General features: G+C 43.1%; 1 protein-coding gene across 3 annotated transcripts in view; it reads right to left on the bottom strand.

Moving 5' to 3' along the window:
- PRKAG2 (protein kinase AMP-activated non-catalytic subunit gamma 2) overlaps nt 1–21,077 on the bottom strand; it is a 209,972-nt gene that overhangs the window by 116,596 nt on the left and 72,299 nt on the right. For 2 of the 3 annotated variants that reach the window (XM_041408426.1, XM_041408428.1), the window contains exon 1: nt 17,566–17,696. Coding sequence is in view for 1 of the 3 variants with exons in the window: in XM_041408424.1 (XP_041264358.1) it covers nt 17,644–17,923 (280 nt within the window). In the remaining 2 variants the exon portion in view is untranslated. Of the gene's footprint in view, nt 1–17,565; nt 17,924–21,077 lie in introns of those variants that run through there. The other variant, XM_041408424.1, reaches the window with a different exon arrangement.

The following is a 21,077-nucleotide window of genomic DNA, read 5'->3' as shown; positions in this document are numbered from 1 at the left end:
CTGCTCCAAGCCACATATTCCTTTAAACCAGGCAGGTTGTTTCCAGTCATAATAAAATACTTTCAGGGCAGAGGAGGGGAAGAAGAAACACTGAAATGGGACTGAGTATGGCATTAATAGACTTTGGTTTTATTCTAAACTCTGCTATCAGGCAACTGCACAGCCAGGAAAAACCCACATCATCCCTGTGAGAGCTTCAGATGAAAATCTGTTTTCAGATGTTACTGCACTGCAAGAGTCTCATGCTTAGACTAATCCCTTTTCTACTCCTATTAACCAGAAAGTTAATTAAAAATCTTAATGAAAATGAAGACCCACAGCAGAAGAAGTAAATTTTTATGGTGACCACAGGTTTCTGGCTTTCCTCCCTGTTTATTTGCTGCCTATATCCATTAGAAACCTATGTGTTCAAAGGCAAACAGCAAAAATTCCTGTGTCTTGAGGAATTGTTCAGAGAGGGATAAGTGCAGGGTGGAAAGCACCAACCCTCAACCCAAGAGACCAAACTTCCACTGGCCTCAGTAGCAAAACCCAAGATGTCTTTAAATTAATTTCTGAGTGTTTTTTTCCTGCACATGTTGAAAGATGTGACACAAGCTCCTGTGCCAAGCACAGCACTGACTAAGAAGGTCCTGCTGATCTTTGAATCAGAGCCCTCAACACCACCAGCCTAAATCAGCCCTTCAAATTCCCCATGCAGCCTTCAGTTCTCCCTATTTACAGTTACCTGCTACAAAATTCACACTCTTAAACTACATTCATTAATGAAACTTCACCAAAACATGGAGAAGATCCACTCAGGCTCATGGACAAAGCTTTGGGGAAACTAGAAGCAGAGAGGGATGCTGCTGTCCCAGCCTTTACCCTCCCTGCCTGCACAAACCTGCCACATCCCAGCCTGCACAAATCTGACATGGGAGAGGATGTGGGGCACCAGCAGAGCCCAAAGGACTTTCTGCTGCTCAGCAGCTCCCTGTGTATCTCATCCTAATGTGCTTCAGCTACACAGCTTCATGTCAGCAGCAAGTTTTTACTGGGTTTTTGTGGTACCCCCCTTCATGACTGGGAAGCTCCATGTGTCTCCAGAGCGTTTCCTTGGTTGCTGTCACCAGGCACTGCCCTATGTCACCGATGGTTTTGCTTTCTGCTGCAAGGGCACAAAACATGCAGCTGTGCCTGGGGAGTGCTCAGTGCTCCCTGAGCTGGTCCACAGTGAAGAATGAAGCTGGCTCTTCAACAGTTTTAACTGCTCAGCTCCAAGAAAAGGTCCACTGTGTTAACAATACCAGCATGAAACCATTTGCATTTCTCTAAGGACGAGGCAAACCAGTGTCCTTTCTTTACAGCACGGAGCCCACTAGGCTGCACCCACCACTCCTGCCTCACCCCTTCAAGGCTGCGAATCAAGGGCCTCTTCCCCTCCTATATTAGCATTATTAGTGTATTAATTAAGTTCTTAACCTTGTTTACCTCCTTGGCTTTTGAACCATGCAAAAAGAACAAGGAAAGAAGAGCTGGAGGCTTCCTCAGCACAGCAAAGGGCTCCTCTAATCCTGCAGCCTTCAGTGAAGAAGCAGAAATTGCTTATTAATGGCTTGGTTGAACACGATTCCTTCCTCAATGCACAGCACATATCTGTGTCCAGGCCAGAGGATAAGAAACTTTGGGGAAACAAAGTGCCAGGTTTGGAGAGAAACACAAGTTCCTAGCCATGAACTCATCACAGGATTTTTCCCTCGGAATTTTTGCAAGATGTGCGTGTGCTGTGTGCTGCTGAGCCTCGCATCTGCTGGATGGACAAGAAAGTAATTTCTAAGAATTTCAGTGATGTCAGGCATTTTCTTTTTTAAATGTGACCATAAAGTGGCAAAAGCTGTCAGCGGCATTGGCAGTAGCTTAACAAAAAAATGTTGACGTTGCCTGGATACTGAGTCCTGCTCCAGCCTCAGATTTGCCTGCATGTCTGCACTTGACAGGAGTAACTCCTTGGGATTTTAGGTTTTCTTTAATATTTTGAGATCCGTGCAAATATCTCTCCTTATTCAGATCCCTCTTTCTCTCTCCTCCCCCACTTTTCAGCTTTGTAAAATGCAAACTAATTCCTCGACCATAGTAAAGCTGTAAATAAGAAGCTGTAAAAATATTTTTTCTAGCCTTTTTTTTTTCTCCAGGTTAATCTTTTTGGTTATATAAACACTTTATGAAATAGCATGGCAAAAGTATATGAGAATCTGTTTATGTGATTTAGACTTGGCTCCTTCTTTCCCAGTGACAGTATTTCATGCCTTGCATTTGCCACTGCTGAGATTTGCTCAGCTGTCTCTCTGTGACCTCCGAAGCAGAAGGCAGCAGGATTTAACATTGCTTCTCATGGAGAGCTTACAGTAAATCACTACTGGTGGGTATCCATGGAGTCTTGGGAAAAAAGAGCATTATTAAGTACCTGCTAATTTTTTGTTACAGTGGATGGATTCCAGGTTTTCACGGATGGCAAAAATCCAGCTACTCCAAAGGGAAGTGAATTTTTCCCAGTCCTTCCCTTTATTGCTGTTCTGCTCCCAATCTGATTCGTGCTTTAGTGTTTGAAGAAGAGAGTTCTGGATGCCATTCAATGGAGTACTGTAGTGTTTTATTATCCTTTATGGTAAAGAATTTGGAAGGACTTTGGAGAGCTTCATACAGAAACAGAAACAGGACCTAAGTTCATATACAAAATACAGCCCTAAACTCCTCTTCCTGGCAGCTAGATGACAGAGAAGTAAAAAACATCCACTGCAGACAATTTTTCCAGTCTGGTCCCTGACATGGTTCCCAAGTGAGGAATAATGCACAATTATCCTGCTGCCCCACAGCAAATTTCAGCAACCTGCGGGGTTATTTTCCAAAGGAAATTATGTGCTGTTCAGATACTTTCTTTAGTGCCACTTTTTAAATTTATCTAATAATGTCACAGGATTTCCATAGGCAAGCAGGTCTTCCAACAATGCCACCCCAAACATCAGGTCCCCATTCCTGCAGAGCCTACAGCACTGGGGAATGACTCAGTTTAGCCATGCTGAAGCAAAGGGTATACTCTCCTTCCTCTTCCAGTTCTTCATTAAAAAAATCCATATATTTTAACAATAAACATCATGACTGCATCATCTCAAAAGGGTAAATGAAGCTTAAATGCAACAAGAACAGGTACCACAATCTCATAACTCTTCCCAGCTGATGCCAAGCACAAAGCAGTGTGAACATGTGAAGTTCATCTATTCTGTGTAATCCTGTTTTCCCTCTCATTACAGTGGTAGCAGACATGAGATTTTGGGCACTGTTGACTTCAACAGCTTCGTGGGGAGGAGAAGACACTTTCCTGTTGTAGCAGTCCAAATTTTAAAATTTAAGCACTGGCAAAAAAACCTTACTTAGAAAATCTTGACATTGACAAAAAAACCTGATGAAAACCTAGAAGCAGAAACAAGCCCTGAAAAATATTTCTTCTTCTCAGCTTTAAAACTGGAATGGACAAAATGACAGGCAGAGGAAATAAAGGTGGAGATGACTCAACAGGCTCATTTTGTGGTGATGCCTTTTGCTGTTGCCTTCCCAAGTCTGATGTTGCTGGAACCATCAGAGCACTTGGATGTGCTTGAAGATGCAAAAGTCAGTGCATGGAGGCAGTGCCAGGAGGCTCCCACTGAACTTGTGCACAAGAAAAGCCTTCTCCCACTGCACACCTCTTCTTAAATACAGAATTCAATAAAGGAGTGGAAATGATGGTGTGAGTCCTGATAATCACACTCTCCAATTCTCTTTTCCAAGCACAGGTGGGGCTCCCAGCCCAGCCCAGGGCAGCTGGATCCTCTCTGGTCTCTCTTGGCTAAACCAGAGCCAAACATGGCAAAGCCCTGGCACCACTGCTGTAGCTCAGTGCTCTGTTGGCATTCCCCTTTCCTGAGCTTGTAGCTGGGCTCTCCAGGGAAGCAGCTGCATGCACTGGATATAAGTTTCCCATTCTGCAGCACAAAGTTTTTACACATTCTGCTTCGCAAGCTCCTCCACTGACAACGTTCACTGTCTCCATATCCCAGCTTTCCAAACAGAGGGGCTGTAGGAACTTCCTGTGACAGCCACTGCGGCTTCCAGCTGCTTCCAACAAAGCTCCAGACACTCTGCCTCAAAGCTCATCCCAAAATGATGGGTGACTTTAATGTCATGAATTCTGGCCAGCCCTCAGCAGCAGCTGGGTTGACTTTAATGCCATTTAATTGCAGTGACATGTCTTTAGTAACAAAACCCATGCCAAGAAACTGTGCTTGGAACAAGAGTTGACCTAAGGCCAGTTTCCAAAGGGTTTTCAATCCCCTCTTCTCTCACTTGTGGCTTCCTTGGTGCTGCACAACCTCTCCTGGGTCACTGAGGGACTGCAGCCACCCACAGCTTCTCCAGCTGCCAGCACAGCCACAATATTACCAACAACCTTACCCCAAGTGTCACCTCTGGAAAAGCCACTTGCTCCTCCAGCACCACTCTCTGAGGCTGGGGACAATCCCAATGTAGCCACCATTGGGTGGCTGGTGGGGCTTTCTCCCTTAAAAAAATATCTGAGATTTCAACCCTCTTCATCACCCCTAAATGCTGTAGTTGAATGAAAAAGCAGCAAATCAGCATGGGGCAAAACCCCTCTGATGACAGCTCCCTTGCACAGAAGCTCCACACACCCCCCACACCACCCAAAAATCAGGAGAGCCTTATCTTTCAGGATTTATCTGACAGGATATGTGTGACTATTGCTACATGGAGGTGTTCCATATAACATGCAGAAATAAGACATGCTAATCTTCTTATTTGCATTCTCATATTCTAGTATTTTTTACACATTCTTCACTCCAATGACTTGGATAACACCAAAGCATAAATCCTCTTTGCTTAAACAAACTTCAAGGGACTGTGGCCCATCACAAATAAATCCCAAAGGAATGGCTATTTATTATTTATATACATCAATGAAATTGAGAAAAATGTTACATCTCCGCTTCTTTTTTGGTCTTTGTTTCTACAAAAAACAGAGAAAAAGAAAACTGTTCTTAACATCTGCAACAAAGCCCAAATCTGTCACTCCACAGCCGTGGCTTTGACCATTTCTCTAAATTTAGAACATCTCTCCCTACCTGTCTTCCCTTGCCATTAGTAAGAATTTGCTGATAATCCACCTATTTTTCTGCAGATTGGGCTTCTGACCCAACAAAATCTAGACAGCTGTACAAATGGGTTTGCACTAATCCCCACCATTTGTTTGAAAGATTTCTGTGAACACAAACATACAAGATGTCAGATCAGCAATACTCCTCATTACTTAGAATTTATCCCTTTGACTGCATCAGAAGGGTTTTCCTCTGGCTTTTAAGGACGAAACCCAACACTTAGATCCCCATGTAGGAAACTACTGGTTATTGTTCACCACCTTCACAGGGGGGATGAGCAAATATTGCTGAAATTAGCCAAAATATTTCTGGTTTTTTGGTTTGGTTTCGTGGGTTTGGGGTTTTTTTGTTTGTTTGGGGTTTTGTTTTGTTTTGGATTTTGTTTGGTTTTGTTTTGATTTTGTTTTTATTTGCTTTGGTTTGTTTTAAGGTGGTCTTGGCTTTTTTCTTTAGATCAACTGACTTAGATGGCTCAGCAAGGATTTACTATTAATTTCAGGCACCCAAGTCTGGAAATTGTTCCATTGGCTCAGAGCCCAGTGATAAAATCTTCCCCTGTGTCACTGTCAAAAAGTGAGATGTAGTAAATCCAACGTCTTTGACTGCACATAACAGAGCAAAATTTGATCTTCATGAAGGTAGAAACACATTTTAACCAGCTTTGCTGCAAGAGGCAATACTTTCTTCTAAAAGATGAAAAAACTCAGCTAACCACTCTTTCATTTTTGAGGTTCACTCTCCTGAACAAGTTTGGGCTGGTGCTGCCTTGCTGAGGATTCCTTTGCCAAAAGCCCATTTCTTTTAGCTGGATACTTGTTTCAGCTGCCACTGGCACTTCTTGTCTTTCAGAAATTCTCCCAGGTGCCCTGAACATGGCCAAACTCACCCCTTCACCACACACAAAGCAGGCAGCACTAATATAGATGCTAATTGCTATATGTTAATATAGATGCTAAATTCTTTCATCTTCCCTCCAGAAAGTCCTGACCTTTGTGCAGTTTAGATGTGCACCTCTATTTTTCAGGAATTAAAGGTAGTTTTGGCCTCTGGATACTCAGTGCTCTGGGGCATGTCAGTGTGACAGAGGAATTGAAGCAAAGGCTTTAGTGCAAACAGCTTCATCCTGTTGGAGCTACAGCTCAGGTTGCCAAGTGCAGTTCTCTCACCATTAAACAGTTTCATGGAAAGACTGTGAACATGAAGAGCTCTGGAAACCTTATACTGAGGTTAAGCAAACAAATCTGACACCAGACCTTCTGCCCAGCTCAGGCAGGCAATGAAGCAGATACATTCACAGTGAAATGAAATGCTCTGTATTCCCAAATAACGGTGTCTGTTGAAGATTATTTGATTAATGGCTTACCTCCACACGTGTTCCTCAGCCAAAATTCAATTGCATGCATTTATCAACACAATTAAATGTCTACCTTGATATGGAGTGTCATATCCTGACCTGAAGGCAATGTCAAACTCTCCTGGGAAGGAGAAGATTTCCTGAACAACTGCTGAAATTCCAGCAGTTTGGAAGGAGGGATGCTTTTAGTCCCTGATGTTTTAATTGGTTTAGAAGGTAAAAAAAAAAGAAAGAAAAAAAACAAAACAACAGAGAGAACAGTCAAAGGTTTTTAGCTCAAAACCTAAGCCAAAGGATTTCCAGGCAGGCAAGGCAATGCCAGGCTCTCCACACAAGAAGGAGAAGCAGAGGGGTGCCCACAGGAGGGCACCTCGGTTTCACCGTGCTGTAGGAGCTGCCAGGGAAGTGCAGTCTGGGCTGGCACAGTGTGGCACTGCCTGGCACAGCTGCTCCCACGCTCTTGTCACCACAGTCCTGTGTCACACACCCACACAGGGCTCCCAACCCTGCACTCACCCACATTTGGGGCTCAGAGAGCTGTAAACAGCAGGAGATGCTGCAAGAGGCAAACTACAAAGAAACCCACCCCAGCTGCCAACTGATAAAGTGTGCTTACAGGAAACCCCAGGCAGCTTCAAAATAATTTAACTAAAGAACTGAGGTGCTTTGATGGTTGATCATCAAAGGCTCTGAGTGCTTGTTTCACATATCAACTACACACATTAATATTTTCATCATCTAAGACAAGAGGCTTTTTTGAGATACAGAAGAACATTCAAATACTCTGTGAAGTGCAAAAGAAAAGGGCATAACAGAAAGTTTATATAGAAAAAAATCCAAAACAACAAATCAAAACCAAACAATCCACAACCCTTTTTTTTTGTTTGTTTGTTTTTGTTGTTTTGTTTTCAAACTAAAATAAGAAATTTGGGTTTCATTAACACTTGGTGCCCTTTCTAGAACCAGCCTTCCCTGGTGAGAAGGTGATTGAGTCTACTGATCCATCTTAGAGATCCCAGGCACAGGGACCTTTGTAAGCTCTCTGCTGGCTTTAGGTTTGTCATTTAGCAGTCATCACTGCTGGTTTTAGGACTCTCATAAATCAGCTAATTTCTGCCATTTGGATCTTTCAGCAATGCTCTGTACATGCACTGGTTTAGCTGTTCAGCTGGACAACAAATTCTAATACCCCAGCAGACCAAAGGGGCAGCGCTGTGTGAGAACACCAACTACAGATTACTGCCAGAGATGGATAATCAGAGATTACTGACTAAAATCTTCCCTTCAGAAAGTTTTCTATTCAGGGCATTACTCTCAAAATCACATTCACTACAAGATATTTGCTTACTCCAGCTTCACTGTACCCCCACAAATCCTCATCTCCCTGCCCCATCCTTTGCACGTTTTTTGTGGAGCATCCCCACACACCCACTCAGCAGCACAAACCATTTCATACAACACTGGTGCACCACAGAGAGGGCAAAATCACAAAATGGTGCAAAATCTGGGGAGCATGGACCTCTGGCTAACATGCATGCGAGTGCCTGTGAGTAACAAAATGCTTTTACAAGCCTGAATTGGGTCTTTTGCACAGTGTTGTCCTTCATTCAGTATGTCCCACACTGTGCCATGGAAGCTTGTCAGAAGTTTTGATGGATTATCAATCAAATTTATTGAAAGGTTCAGATAGATGGGAACAGTTCATAGATCACTGTCCAAAAATTAGACCCAAGACCTGTTTTCTGCTATCAGTTGAAGACTTTGTCTGTCATTTTAAACTAGGAACATGACTTCTAGCCTTCTCCAGCTGATGTGTTCATTATTCTACTCACAACAAACCTCAAATCAATTAACTCACTGGGCTAGAAAATCCTGATCTAATTAATTTTAAAAAGTGGCATCTCTGTTGTACTTGGCTTTGACAAAGGAAACATGAGCTCACTTTGGTCAAAGAGAAAGCAGCATGGAAAGATTCAGCTGCACTACACAGATTCAGTGGAACAGGAATTAGATCAGTGACATAGGCTGGAATTACACCAATTCCACAGCAGTTTCACCTCTGTCAAACTACAAGGACAAAAGACTTCTTCCTAGATCTCCTAATTCAGACAGATATTTATTTGACTTACTATGGCAATGGGGAAAAAAATCCTCAACCTGGCACCATGCTAAGCTTTATACTTTTTACTCTGCTTTTCCACATTTCCTTCTCCCAGCTTCTAAACCAACCAACCTGCTTCTAAATTTGTTGTACAAATGACAACTCCACTGGAAGATGATCACTACACAGCTTGAAGGTGTTCCAGCCCCTGAGTGAATCCAAATGATCCAGGTTCTCCTTGCCTAGTTTGTGACCCTGGCAGTGACTGCTGGAAGTGAGGAGTTGCTAAAGCAGCTGCTGGAAGTTCATGTGATGGTTCATAGCAGCTCAGCTGGGACACTGCAGTGCCTGCCCATGGTTATTTTCCATACAAATGGGGATGTCACCTTCAGCTGGCTTTATGGTCAATGGGAAAATGTACATGTGGAAGCAGGAAACAAATCTAGAAAACCTTGCAGGCAAGTAGCAGAGTCTGTGTGAAGCCTATAAAACCCTCTCAGTCACATCACTGGTTATCAGCAGAGCTCTCCTTCAAGATGTTTTCACAGCCCCAAAGGCTGAAAAAGCAAAGGCTCATTTCCACAAAGCCCATCAACTGAGACATGATAGTGATCAGCTCCTTGCCCTATTGACTCTCACGATGCACAGCAATTCACCATCATTTTTATGGGGCTTATTTTATTTTTAAAATCAGATCAAGCTCAGTCATAACTCACACTGACCCAAGAAGGGCTACATAAGAGCTGCCTGAGCCTGGGATTTAACTATATTTTACCCACTCTACTACACACACTGTATTCCTCAATCCATGCATTTTTCTGCTTTGTGAACAGGTTCTTTCATTACATATTTTCCCACATCAGAAAACTGATTGAGTTAACATTTATCATGTTTATTCAGCCCATTTTTCAGGCATTTTTCCAAGCACTTTATCTAAGAAGCTGATAATCCATGATATCTGTAAAAGTTAGATCTGATAACTTAAGTCATTATTACTCCTCCAGACTGCAAACACATAGCAAAAAATCTTGGATGCACAACACTTTTTCAGTGGAATTAGGACAAGCATTAACTTAGAAACAGGAAAAGCAATGTACTTTTAAATGTGTGAACAAATCTACTTAATAAATAGGATTTCTCCAGCACTTAAAAACAAATACTTACTTAAGGACCAAATTCTGAAATGATTGATCAAAATGGAAAATTGACTCATAAATGTAATTGAAGCTCCTCTCCCACATATATTCTCAGATTTGTAAAATACAGATAGCTAAATATAAACAGCCCACAACCACAAAAATTTCCCCCACAATTTATTTCCAAATGATTTCCTGTGATTAGACAGCTTAAGACAGCAAAGCACTCTCTTTAGCTTTACTATTTCTTACATTGCTGCCTGTGTGGAAAAGTCACCTGCACATCAGCAATACCCTTCAGACAACTTTTATCAGAAGACACAAAGAAGAGCAGCAGTTCATCAGCCTTTGGAGATGTTCAAACTGCAGTTTCTATTTACCCTTCATGCCAGCAGCAGTCCCTAAAAGAGCAAATATAAAACTAAGGTCTTGTCCATACATCACAAGAAATAATAATTTGGTTATTATTTAAAAGTTTGATTATTTGCAATATGTTCCACACCTGAAACCCCAGGAAAGAGATAAAAAATGGGAATGAATGCAGTCACAGGTCTGACCCATACCCTACAGATGAAAGTTAAGGACTGACTTTTTAAAAATTATTTTTAATGACTGCATATAAATAATTAGAAATTTGAAGACAATCTGAAAAATTCTTCTTGCCTAGACAGAGAGGGGAGGAATATAGAAACATACTGGATGTATTCCCCCTATGCAGACAAGACTGACCGTAAGAAACTGAAGTGAAAAGGGAAGCACATAGAAAGATATCTCCAAATAAACTAAGAACAATCACCATAGGCACGTTTTACCCAGACAAATCATCTGCTGCTGACAGCAGACATCAGTAACTGGCAGGAGAAATGGTGCTGAACGTGGCTGCTCTTTGGCCATGTGTGCAGCACCAGCTTAGCTGCAGCAGTGCTGACACATTTTGTCTGCAAAAAGTCATTTTTCTGGTGTAGATGAGACCAAAATGAACAGCGCTGCTCCCCTTGTCTGCCTCTGAGGGCAAAGCAAGCTTGAAAATGGATGATCAGATGTCCTTGCACACCAGCACTGGAGAATAAAGCAAGACAAACAGCTTTTCTCCTTTTCTGGGTTTCATGGGCTGACTGTGGAAGAGTCTACATCACCCCCCAAGGTGGATCTGGACCAAGCAGCCCTGTCCTTCCCCAGCTGTCCCCACTTGTCCTGCAGAGTGGTCACAGACACAAATCAAAGCTGCCTTTCCCCTTTCCCTCTGCAGCCCACCTGCCTGCCCATTCAGAAGGCTGGGGCACTGTGAACACAGGAGAAGAACTGGAAATGGCCTCAGTGCTCTGGGTCCTGGTGCAGGCTGCAACTGATGGGTCTCTGCAGTTGTGGTCCAAAGGCTGGGAGGCTCCAAGACCCTGGGAGGAATTTATTGATTTAGCAGGAAAAAAAAATAAATCCAAATGCAGATTGCAGCAGCTGGCATGAGGAAGGACACCCATTGCACGGTGCCATTCTGCGGGAAAACATTCCTGAAGAGTAATGGTGGGAAATAACTTGAGGAAAGGGAAGGTGAAATGTCTGTGCCCAGCAGCCAGCCCTCCACAAAGCCTGTCCTGGGCTAAACTCACGTCTCTGCAAGCTGCCACCTAAATACCACAAACATGGAGTAAAATCTTGGGAGGCAATGAACTTCAGTCTAATGCCTGAAGAAAAATTTTAGCAGAGATCAGCTTCAATCCAAAGGTCTTCAAGACATCATCAGAGCACACTGGCAGAAGTGTGGCAGGGTTTCCCCAATCCCTTCCCTGGGTAACTGCAAATGAGAGCTACTTGCTCCATCTATGGGTAAAAATTAGAATAGTCATAGGCTTTTCTCACAGAGGGCATCATCTAACCACGAGATGTTCTACAAGAAAATAAATTATTTGAATGAATAAGGTAAATGACCACCATTCTGCCTTGCTTCTCACAGTCTTTTGAAAGAAATACCATCTGGACCATTATTATGGAAGCACCAGGAGTCCTCCTTATGGATTGCTTGTTAATTGTATTGAATACCAGAAGGAGAAAAAAGTATTAAGAGGAAGCAGAACACTAAAACTTTATAGTGAAAAACATTTCCTTTCTCAAATGCAGTGAGAATTCACCATGATCCAAATCTGACCACCAGCATCAAGGTGTTTCAAAGCTGTGTAATTTTCAATTCAATGTTCCATAAGCAACTTTCAATTCTGAGCTAAATTTATCCTTTGATCCCATGCACCTCAACCCAAAGCTTTAGGTCAATGGAAACCTTTTAATTGATTCCTTTTACTGGTAAAACTGATAGCATCATTAATGTGTCAGGAGTATTGCTGTTTGTTACTTGAACCAATTGCTTCAGAAGGGGAAGCAGCACTGGAAAATGCTCTGATGTCCTTCAAATGAGACATTCAGACCCATTAAAAATGTACATTTAAATGTATATTTAAATGAATTAAAATTCATACAAACATCTACTTCTAATAAAATATTCAGGGTACTTGATTTTAGCCTATCTGCAGGGGTAGCTCCCTGATTTCCACTTGGTGAAATAAAGCTGTTCTAATTTATTTGTACATGTTTTTGCTGTGCAGGGAGAGTTCATGCAAGAAAAGTGTCATCTGCATTGTGTTTCTTCCCAGTGCAGGTCATGCTCCTGTGTTTACTTTGGATCACCTCGGTTTGCTTTACTGAGAAGTGTCACTGCTTTCTCTTGGCATTCACCTCTCACAAAAGTGACACACATGGCAAGTGCCTCCCCACTGCAGCCACGACTCAACCAAGTCTTGGAGCAGCAGCCCCAACTGGTGCCTCATGAGAGCAGTTCCTGCAGTTTTGAGCCAGCCTAAAACAAACTGGGAAGCAGTTCTACAATGCCAATTTTGAAATCACTTTTCACAGCCCCTCAAACTCCAACTTGCACCTCTTCACCCACCCTTTGCTCCTGTTGTCCCTGAAGAAAATCTGTGAAATCAGTGTCAGCTCTGTGGAAGGCTACTGCAAGCTACAGGTCACACTAATGCACTCACATCCAATTAGAATGTAATTACTTTAATGTTCCATGACTGCTCATGTGCCCACACTGCTGCTGGTGGTACTGAGCTGTACATCCTTAATTGTGCAGGATATTTTCCCATTCTTAACATTGTTATTCCAGAGGTACCACCACTGTTGCTGAGGGGCTCAGCCTTGTCCAGCAGTAGCTCCTTCTTGGAGCCGTCTGGCACTGGCTCTGTTGGACATGGGGGAAGCTTCCAGAAGCCCCTCCTGTAGTCCCCCCACTACCAAAACCTGGCCACACAAATCCAGTGGAGTTACCAACGTTATTCTCGTACTGAATCCAAAACACAGCACTGTACCAGCCACTAGAAGGAAAATTAACTCTATCCCAGCCAAAACCAGGGTGGTATCCATCTCTTATTCTCTGCTTTGACATCACACCCAGCTCCAACATTTTCCACTGCATCCCAATAAATCACAACAACCTTTCCTGTCCTTTGATATACACACACAGTGCTGGATTGCTGCAGGCTGAAGGCAGCTCTGGGTCCAGGTGCTGCAGCCAATCTCCACTTGCAGAAAGCACCTGGCTCTGGGAGGTGTAAGGTGAGCAGCACTGAGGGGATGCATTCACCAAGCATCACAGTACAGGAAACAGCACTAAAAAGTCCTCTGCACCACCTCAAAGCCAGGCTTAATTCACCCCCAATCCATATTCAGTTTCACCCCATAGCCTCATATTCATATTCACCTCAAAGCCAGGCTTAATTCACCCCAATCCATATTCAGTTTTCAGCTGTCAGTCTAACAGTGCTGTTGCAAAGAAATACTCAGACAAAAAAGAAATGAAAAATTAAATAAATTTGATTATTAAATTTCAGAGCACTTGTACAGAAACCCAGCACACAAAGAGCTATCTTGGATTTTTCTGCAGTGAACTTCTCAAAGAGAGGGGGCCAAGCACACACCTCACCCAAAAATGTCACTGCAGAGCCTCTCCCAGAGGGACCTGAGGTGGATTTTTTGCAGAGGTGGGAGGCTGAAAGTGAAGCCCCAAGCAGCTGAATGTGAAGCCCCAACCAGCAGTTTACTGCTGTTATTTATGGACTACCTGAAGTGGCTGGCAGCCAAGCACATGTTGTGGGAAGGTATTTTTTTCTTGCAAGGCAAATCTTTTGTCAGATCAGAGCTGTGAGGTTATGACCAGCTACTGAACTGGGGTAACCAAAGGGAAGAGGCACAAAGATGAGCTCTTGGACATTGCTGAAACCAATAATAAAATACTGAAGATGAGCAAAACCTTTAAATTCCCAGCCTGAAGTGTAAAATATTTTAGGTTTCACATCTGCAGATCACTTTCTGTTTTACCATTGTCCTACCCTAGCCCTTCCTAAACTGTGTATATTCAAAAGACAAAATAACTTAGTTTGGAAAAGAGCAACTACATGGGAAAGCAAGTGCTGCAAATACCACACATAGTATTTAAAATGAAAACAAGCTAGGAAGAAGTTGCTTCCAAGAAAAACAAGGAATATGCAGCGTAACAGGTTAGTCTATGTTTTGAACAATGTGTGGGAGGAGGAAGTGGAGGGAAGATGGGGTATGTTATTTAAAACAAGGACTGCACCTACTTTCCGCCACATACTGCTCATGATGACAGGAAAGGAGTGCAGCACAGACTCCTTTCAGATAAAGTGGGGGACAAAAACAAACCCCAGGTCCCTGTGAACTTTTATCTGCTCTATTTTGTTTTTTTTTTTTTTGATTGCTGGTTGCCTGGATAAAACATAGACTTGCTATAAACCCAAAGGGAAGACTCCAGAACAGAGTTTCCCAGAAGAGCCACAGCTGGGAAGGACATCTGCAGATCTCTGCTCTGATCCCTGCTCAAAGCAGCTTTAAACTGAGGTGCTCAGAGCCTAGTCCAGTCACTTTATTAAAATCTGCCAGGACAGCAATTTCACAGCCCCTCTGGAGCCCTGCTGCCACATCAGCCCCTCCAAGAACATTTTTCCTACACGGTCCTGGCACTTCCCTCCTGACTCCTGCACTTTCTCTGGGCATCCCTGAAGGGCCTGGCACTGTCTTGCCCTAACCCCATTAGGAATCTGAAGACAGCACAAAGATCTTCTCCTGCTTTTTATTCCTCCCCCTCCACCATGTGTTGCAGCCCCAGTAAGCAATGGCTTTTACTGGACCAGTATGTCCCCATCTTGCTTGTACTGGGGAGCCCAGAGCTGGACCCAGCACTGCTGATGTGTCTCACTGGTGCCAAGTGAGGGGGAGGATGACCTCCCCTGACCTGCTGGTGATCCTCAGAGTGCAGTCTGTTAATTTTCATTTTAATGCAATTAATCCAGCACCAGCAGGGATGTAAAGGCAGGCAAACACAGCAAGTCCAGCTGATCTCAATGCACTCACAGTCTGAGAAGTGATAAAACAACCTGAGTCCCACTCACAGTCTGAGAAGTGATAAAACAACCTGAGTCCCACTCACTTTCAACACAGGCAACCCAAGCTGTCTGAAAAAAATGGGATTTTAATCACGTAGGTTGTGACAATTTTGAGCAGTGAAGCATTTAAGCACCTTTAGAAATGTGAAGCCACGTGCTGGTTTAGCTTTTCTCAGAGCTCTTCAGCACAGCACCTCTGCAAGTCTGGTCTGAGGAGTGTCTGAGAAGCCTTGTCTCTCAGGAAATGCTGTTCAAGCCACAGAGACCTTGTTTTGAGTAGCACATAACCAATTAACTTACTCTTCTGTACTACATGGGGTTACTCTATTTGCAAAGGAGCAGAATGCAGAAGTATTGCTTGTAAAAATATAACAGCACAGCAGAAATGCTAACCCATATTTTTCCAGAAGTCCTGAAAGGGTTTTGCTAAATAAAATCCTGTCAAAGTTAATTAAATATAGTAAACTCTAAGTGTGTAATTCCTTGCTGCCCCTGTTTAGCAGATTTTTGATAAAATCTACTTTAATGTGGTAGTGAAGGGTAGGTGTCTGCATCAGACTCACTGTAAGAGAGCTAAATGCTGTGAAAACATGATAAGAAATGTTCTGTTTTGCAAAAAGCTGTGGAAGAGTTATCAATTTAAACACCAACTAAAATCAGCACACCCTTTCCAAGAGGCTGTCTGTCTTGCCTTAAGAATGAAAGACCACGAGCACCAAGCCCAGTGCAATTCCTGCAAGGCTCCCAGAGCAGCAGGGCCATGGATATTTTCTGTTAGCTCAAATAGAGCATGGCCCCATTCCAAGCCTGCTCCTGAGGCAGTGATGTGACCTTATCAAAAGGATTTTGCTGACTCCTGGAAGATTCCTTTATTTAATAATCTGTTGTATCTAGCTGGGACTTAAATAGTGCTGGCTGCTTAGATAAGTCGATTACAAAGTCCCAGGATGGCTTTGCTCTGCAGTCTAAATTGCTGCTATTAATGCAGCAGAGAGCCCTTCTCTGCATACTCCAACAGCAGAATACTGCCAAAATTTAAAGGCCATATTTGAACCTATGTGGACTAGCAAGAAGAGCTTAAATGGGTTTTAATTCTTGTGAAGTTTTAACAAGAGGGAGCGTAAAAAGCATACTTGAACTTCAAGCAGGGATGAACAAATGTCCTTGAATAGATGTTTAGAGCCATCTCTGAGTCCTTCAGAAACACTGACTCCTACTTTCAGTCTCTTGATGGTGTTTTAGAGAGAAGCAAGGAGTGGAAAAGATACCATTTCAATTAACCTTTAGCAGCACTTCTGATAAACCAAGAGAAAAGTCTTCCATGGGTTTGTATTGCTGTGTTCTTGTGCACAAGTCATTATGAAATAACTTGTTCTGATTCAAGCCAATGATTTTAAGACAAATTCTCATAAAAAAATGAGAAGGTCCCTCTCTACTACTTAACATCACTGAAAATTATAAATACATTGCAGGAAACATATAGCCCAATGCAGGTATAAGAATGACCACTCTGTACCTACATTGTCACAGAAGATTTGCCAACATTTTTTCATTATTTCTTCTATTTACAGACTGAAAACTCACTGTGGTCTCACAATCCAGCAAGATATTATTCCTCTCTTTCCCCTGTAACTCTGCCCCTTTCCCACAGCCACCAAACCCTCATGCAGCCCAGGCTGGTTTGTTGGCCAGCACTGGGAAACCTTGTTCAGTAAGAAAGTTTTGAAATTGAAGCACGTTCTCAATCCTGCTCATTTCTGAGTTCTAGCAGTGTGTTAATAGCACCCACGCTGTTGAAGAGTTAAAATCTTTGCCCAGTATAAAGCTGTATATAGTAATTGCCCTGAGCCAAGGAGGTTTGCTATGCATTTCATATTCAAATATCCCCTTAATGGTCATTTGACTGGAAAAAATTAAATTTATTTCCATCCAGCAAAGGTGACTTGCACTTCCTACAATAGGGCAAATACATACCAATTAAAGAACACAGCTGAAATTCCCTTTGGGGTCTACAGAACCTGCAACTCCTGAGTGGCATCATGTCAGTGCCCACACCCACCACACATCCCATGAACATCTCCAGCTGTTCTCAAGTCCTGGCACTGAGATCCAACCAGCCTCACTGAAACCACCCAGAAAACTCCCACTAACGTGGACAAAGGATTTCTAAACACAGCACAGGAGTGTGATTTCCATCCTCAGCCCTGTGTAGGTGCCCCTGAGGTGTCCATGGCCCTGCAGAAGTCACGCCTCAAGGCCAGCACATCAGAAACCCACAACACACGGTCAGTGAAAGAGATAATGAACAATTAGCACATGCCTCATCTGCACTTACTTCACTACAGCAGGTAAAGAATGGGCCAAGCCCAGAGGTACCGTGTATCTTCCTGAAATAACATGAGCAATTTCTTACTTTTTCTTGATCTGGAGAAAAACTTGATGCCCCCAGGAGAGGTAGACGGGTTAGAATTTGGGGAAGACTCTTTGGAGGAGGACCTGAAGATCCCACTGAAGCTCATTCGGCGTGGGGAGCGTGGGGGAGACTCCTGGTAGGGGAAGGGGAACACTGTTTTGGGTGAGCCAGGACTGTGTTTGGATCTCACAGGGGCAGAAACGGGGCTGGAAGGTCGGTTCTGCAGCCCCTTTGAGAAAAGGCCTTTTGAAGGACTGCCGGCTGAGTAGCTTTCGTCCACCTGAGGAGGAGAGAAGAAAGAAGAAAAAAAGAAAAATTCCATTAATTCAGTTCAGGCTTCCAGGATCTCTGAATTTGTCTCAACAGAGCCAACTACTGTTTGTTGGGGTGGTGGATTAGCCAGAGCTCACCTTCCCCAGCACCCGCCTCCACTGACACACAGGTGTGTGTGTGCCACCTCTCTGGCCTCATGCTGCCCCTTGCTCCTAAAGACACCCTGAATTTCACAGAAACATTTCAAGCTGTGGATACATTTTATTAGCACACATATAATGCAGGAATTTGTCTACTGCTTTTATCTGTCACAAACACCTTTTCCTTCCTCAGACAAAAGAAAGGTGACTGGCAATGAATTTACTTAAGGCAATGAATGATTGTGGTTAAGGAAACACGGTGCCCCAAAGTCTTCCCCTCTTAAATCAGCTCTTAAATCTCCATCCCATGATGTGACTCAGCACAGCACACAAGTCCCCAAGTGCCTGACAGGCCTCCATGATGCTGGCCACAGCCACAACTGTAGGATTGCAACTTCTATCCCAAAAATAGAGGAGCCATTTTAGAGTGATGACGCTCCTGCTAATAACCTGAGCTGGGCTATGACCTTTCTAACAGCTGTATCCCTTCTGGGACCTGTGCTGCCTTTCCAGCAGTGGAAATATCTGTGCACAGGACAGCTCTGTACTGTGTGTGCTCGCCCAGTGAGGGGGAGAAAAGAACCCAGAAAAACAAACAAAAAAAAAGGAACTAAGATTAAATTCTCCTCCCTATACAATTAACAGAAGCTGATCCAAAATTTCTGTGGGATTTGCACGTGCCTGGGCTATACAGAGAGTTTATTTCCTTCTGGAAGCACAAAGTAGTTCTGTGGGTATAAGGCTGCTGTTTTGGCTGTGGGCATTTCTCATGAATGAAGGGGTCTGTTCCTGGCAGAAGGCACAGTGGGTTTCAGGTCACCAGGGAATGCTCAAGCCAAGGCCAAGCTGGATGTGCCCACAGCCCCCTGCATGCCTCTGCCCAATTACTCAACACAAACCAGAGAGATGGAGCAGGCCTGTGAAGATGCTTCCTGATGTGTGTCAGTCCAGTTAGGTAAAGGCATTGCTGCCATGGGAGTCATTTTAGGTAAAAATAGCATCTTTCATTAGGATGATTGAGATGAAAGGAAACCTCATAGGCACATATGCTCTGCTTTGGGTTGGTGAAGGGCTTGTGTGTATTAACCCAACTAAAAATGGTCAGCAAAGTTTAAAACCCATGCAAACAACTCTCTTTTCAAAATAATGTTTATTCACAGCTGCAAAACATGTGTAGAGATATGCACAAGCAGCATAATGGCCAAATAGCTGCTCAGTCCATAACCCAGGGTCCCCCTTGTAGACCTTTCTGTGTCCTGCACGTGCGCTTTGGACCAGCTCCTCTTTCCACTTGGGATGGGACAGAGCTGGAGCAGGTCCTGATGTGTGGAACTGGAGAAAGGCCTGCAGAGATTACAATCTCCCTTTTGGGAAGGTTTCTAACCTAAAGGGCAAGTGGAAGTGGCACCTTGTCTGGAAGATGGACACAAATAGTGTGGGTCACTGAGAAGGGCACAGACTTGTGCCAGCATAGCCCTGGTGAGATGATGTATTCTGCTCTGTGTTCCTCTGCACAGCACAGAGATGAATGACAAGAGACAGAACAACTTTTTTTAAAACTTCATTTCTGTTTTTGACAGTTTGGGCAAAAATGTCTCAAACATATATCTGTCCTTTTACAGATGAATTAGGGGAGCAGTTGTCCTCAAGGGGAAGTTTTTGAAAAAGATAAATCAATTCTAACTGAAGCAATAGCAACTACCAAAAGCAACAACAGACTCTGGACAGTCTCCATAAGAGAAGAAAAAAGCAGTGTTTCATGCTTAATGCAGTTGCCTGAGGCTCAGGTTTGCCTCCTAGCTCTGTCATGGATTCTGTGTGCAATCTTGAAAACTCATTCCAAATTACAAATCTATTCTGCCATGAGGACTGCATCTCCTTTATTCCAACTCTAAGTCCTTCAGCACTCAGACTGTCTCCCAGTGAGTACTTATCAAGAATAATAGGGCACAGTCTCTCACCTGAGACCAGGCATAATAACCACACTATAGGAAATTAATAAACAAATTGCACTTTTGTCATGGGTAAAACAGTCCCAAAGTGACAGCTTTCTCATAAAAGCTCATTAACTTTGCTAAAATATAATCTGTAAATCATCTGAGACTACTCATGCCTTGTTCTCTTCACAACTACACAGTTCAAGAAACAACCAGGTGGCACAATGGCACCTCCTTCTGCACTGCAATTTAAATAGGTCTGCTGCCTGAAAGTGAGGAGTAAGAACATTTTCTAGCTTATTTTAATCATGATACAAATCTGCCATAGCTACTGTAGTTTAGGTGTGTTTCCAGGATGGCAAGTTCATTATATTTTTTCCTAAAGTGACAAGCCATGACATTTGTAAAGCCAAGGACCTCTTTCTGGCACTACCCTTAATGCTTCATGTTAACTTTGTTTTCATGCTTGTTTGGTTAAAATGACACACTGATAGGAGACACTTCAAAACAACTGCTGTGTCCTTACACACTAAAGTAATTTTAGAGATGTAAAATGTCAAACAACAAATTGTAAAAAAGGTCAGTATTCCCTTGTACATGCAAGCCAGACACAAAAGCAAATTATTCTCAAATTCTGAGCAGAAGCAGCAGGGTGTTTTTATTTACTGCAATCACAACCAGTTGCTTTCTCTCCATCGTGCCAGGCAGATGAATTAATTAATTGTCAGAGCACCAGGGGCACGCTGCTAAATACACATGTGCATGCTACCAAATTAAAGGAAATTACTACATTGAATTCTTCCCCAGCCTGTTAATTACACACAGGTTACACCCACCATCACGGTGGGTAAACACTTGTGATTTTGCTTGGGGAATTACAACAGGATTCCTTGTTTAGAATATCATTTGTGGCTAATGGATTGCAAGTTTTAAAAGATGATTAGGTACTTCTGCAAGTAAAATCAGCAGCAACAGTTATCACAGCATATCCAAAAGTCATAAGGCAATGCTCATTTTCATGCTTCAGCTGGGAATGCAGAAGAATCTTTGCTGTGGAATAAACCCCATCAACCCATGCAGGCTT

This window comes from Onychostruthus taczanowskii, unplaced genomic scaffold, assembly GCF_017590055.1.
Source record: "Onychostruthus taczanowskii isolate IOZ18803 unplaced genomic scaffold, ASM1759005v1 scaffold3, whole genome shotgun sequence".
Lineage (NCBI taxonomy): Eukaryota > Metazoa > Chordata > Aves > Passeriformes > Passeridae > Onychostruthus > Onychostruthus taczanowskii.
The sequence above is the reverse complement of the archived record's forward strand: the minus strand, read 5'-3'. Positions and strand labels throughout refer to the sequence as shown.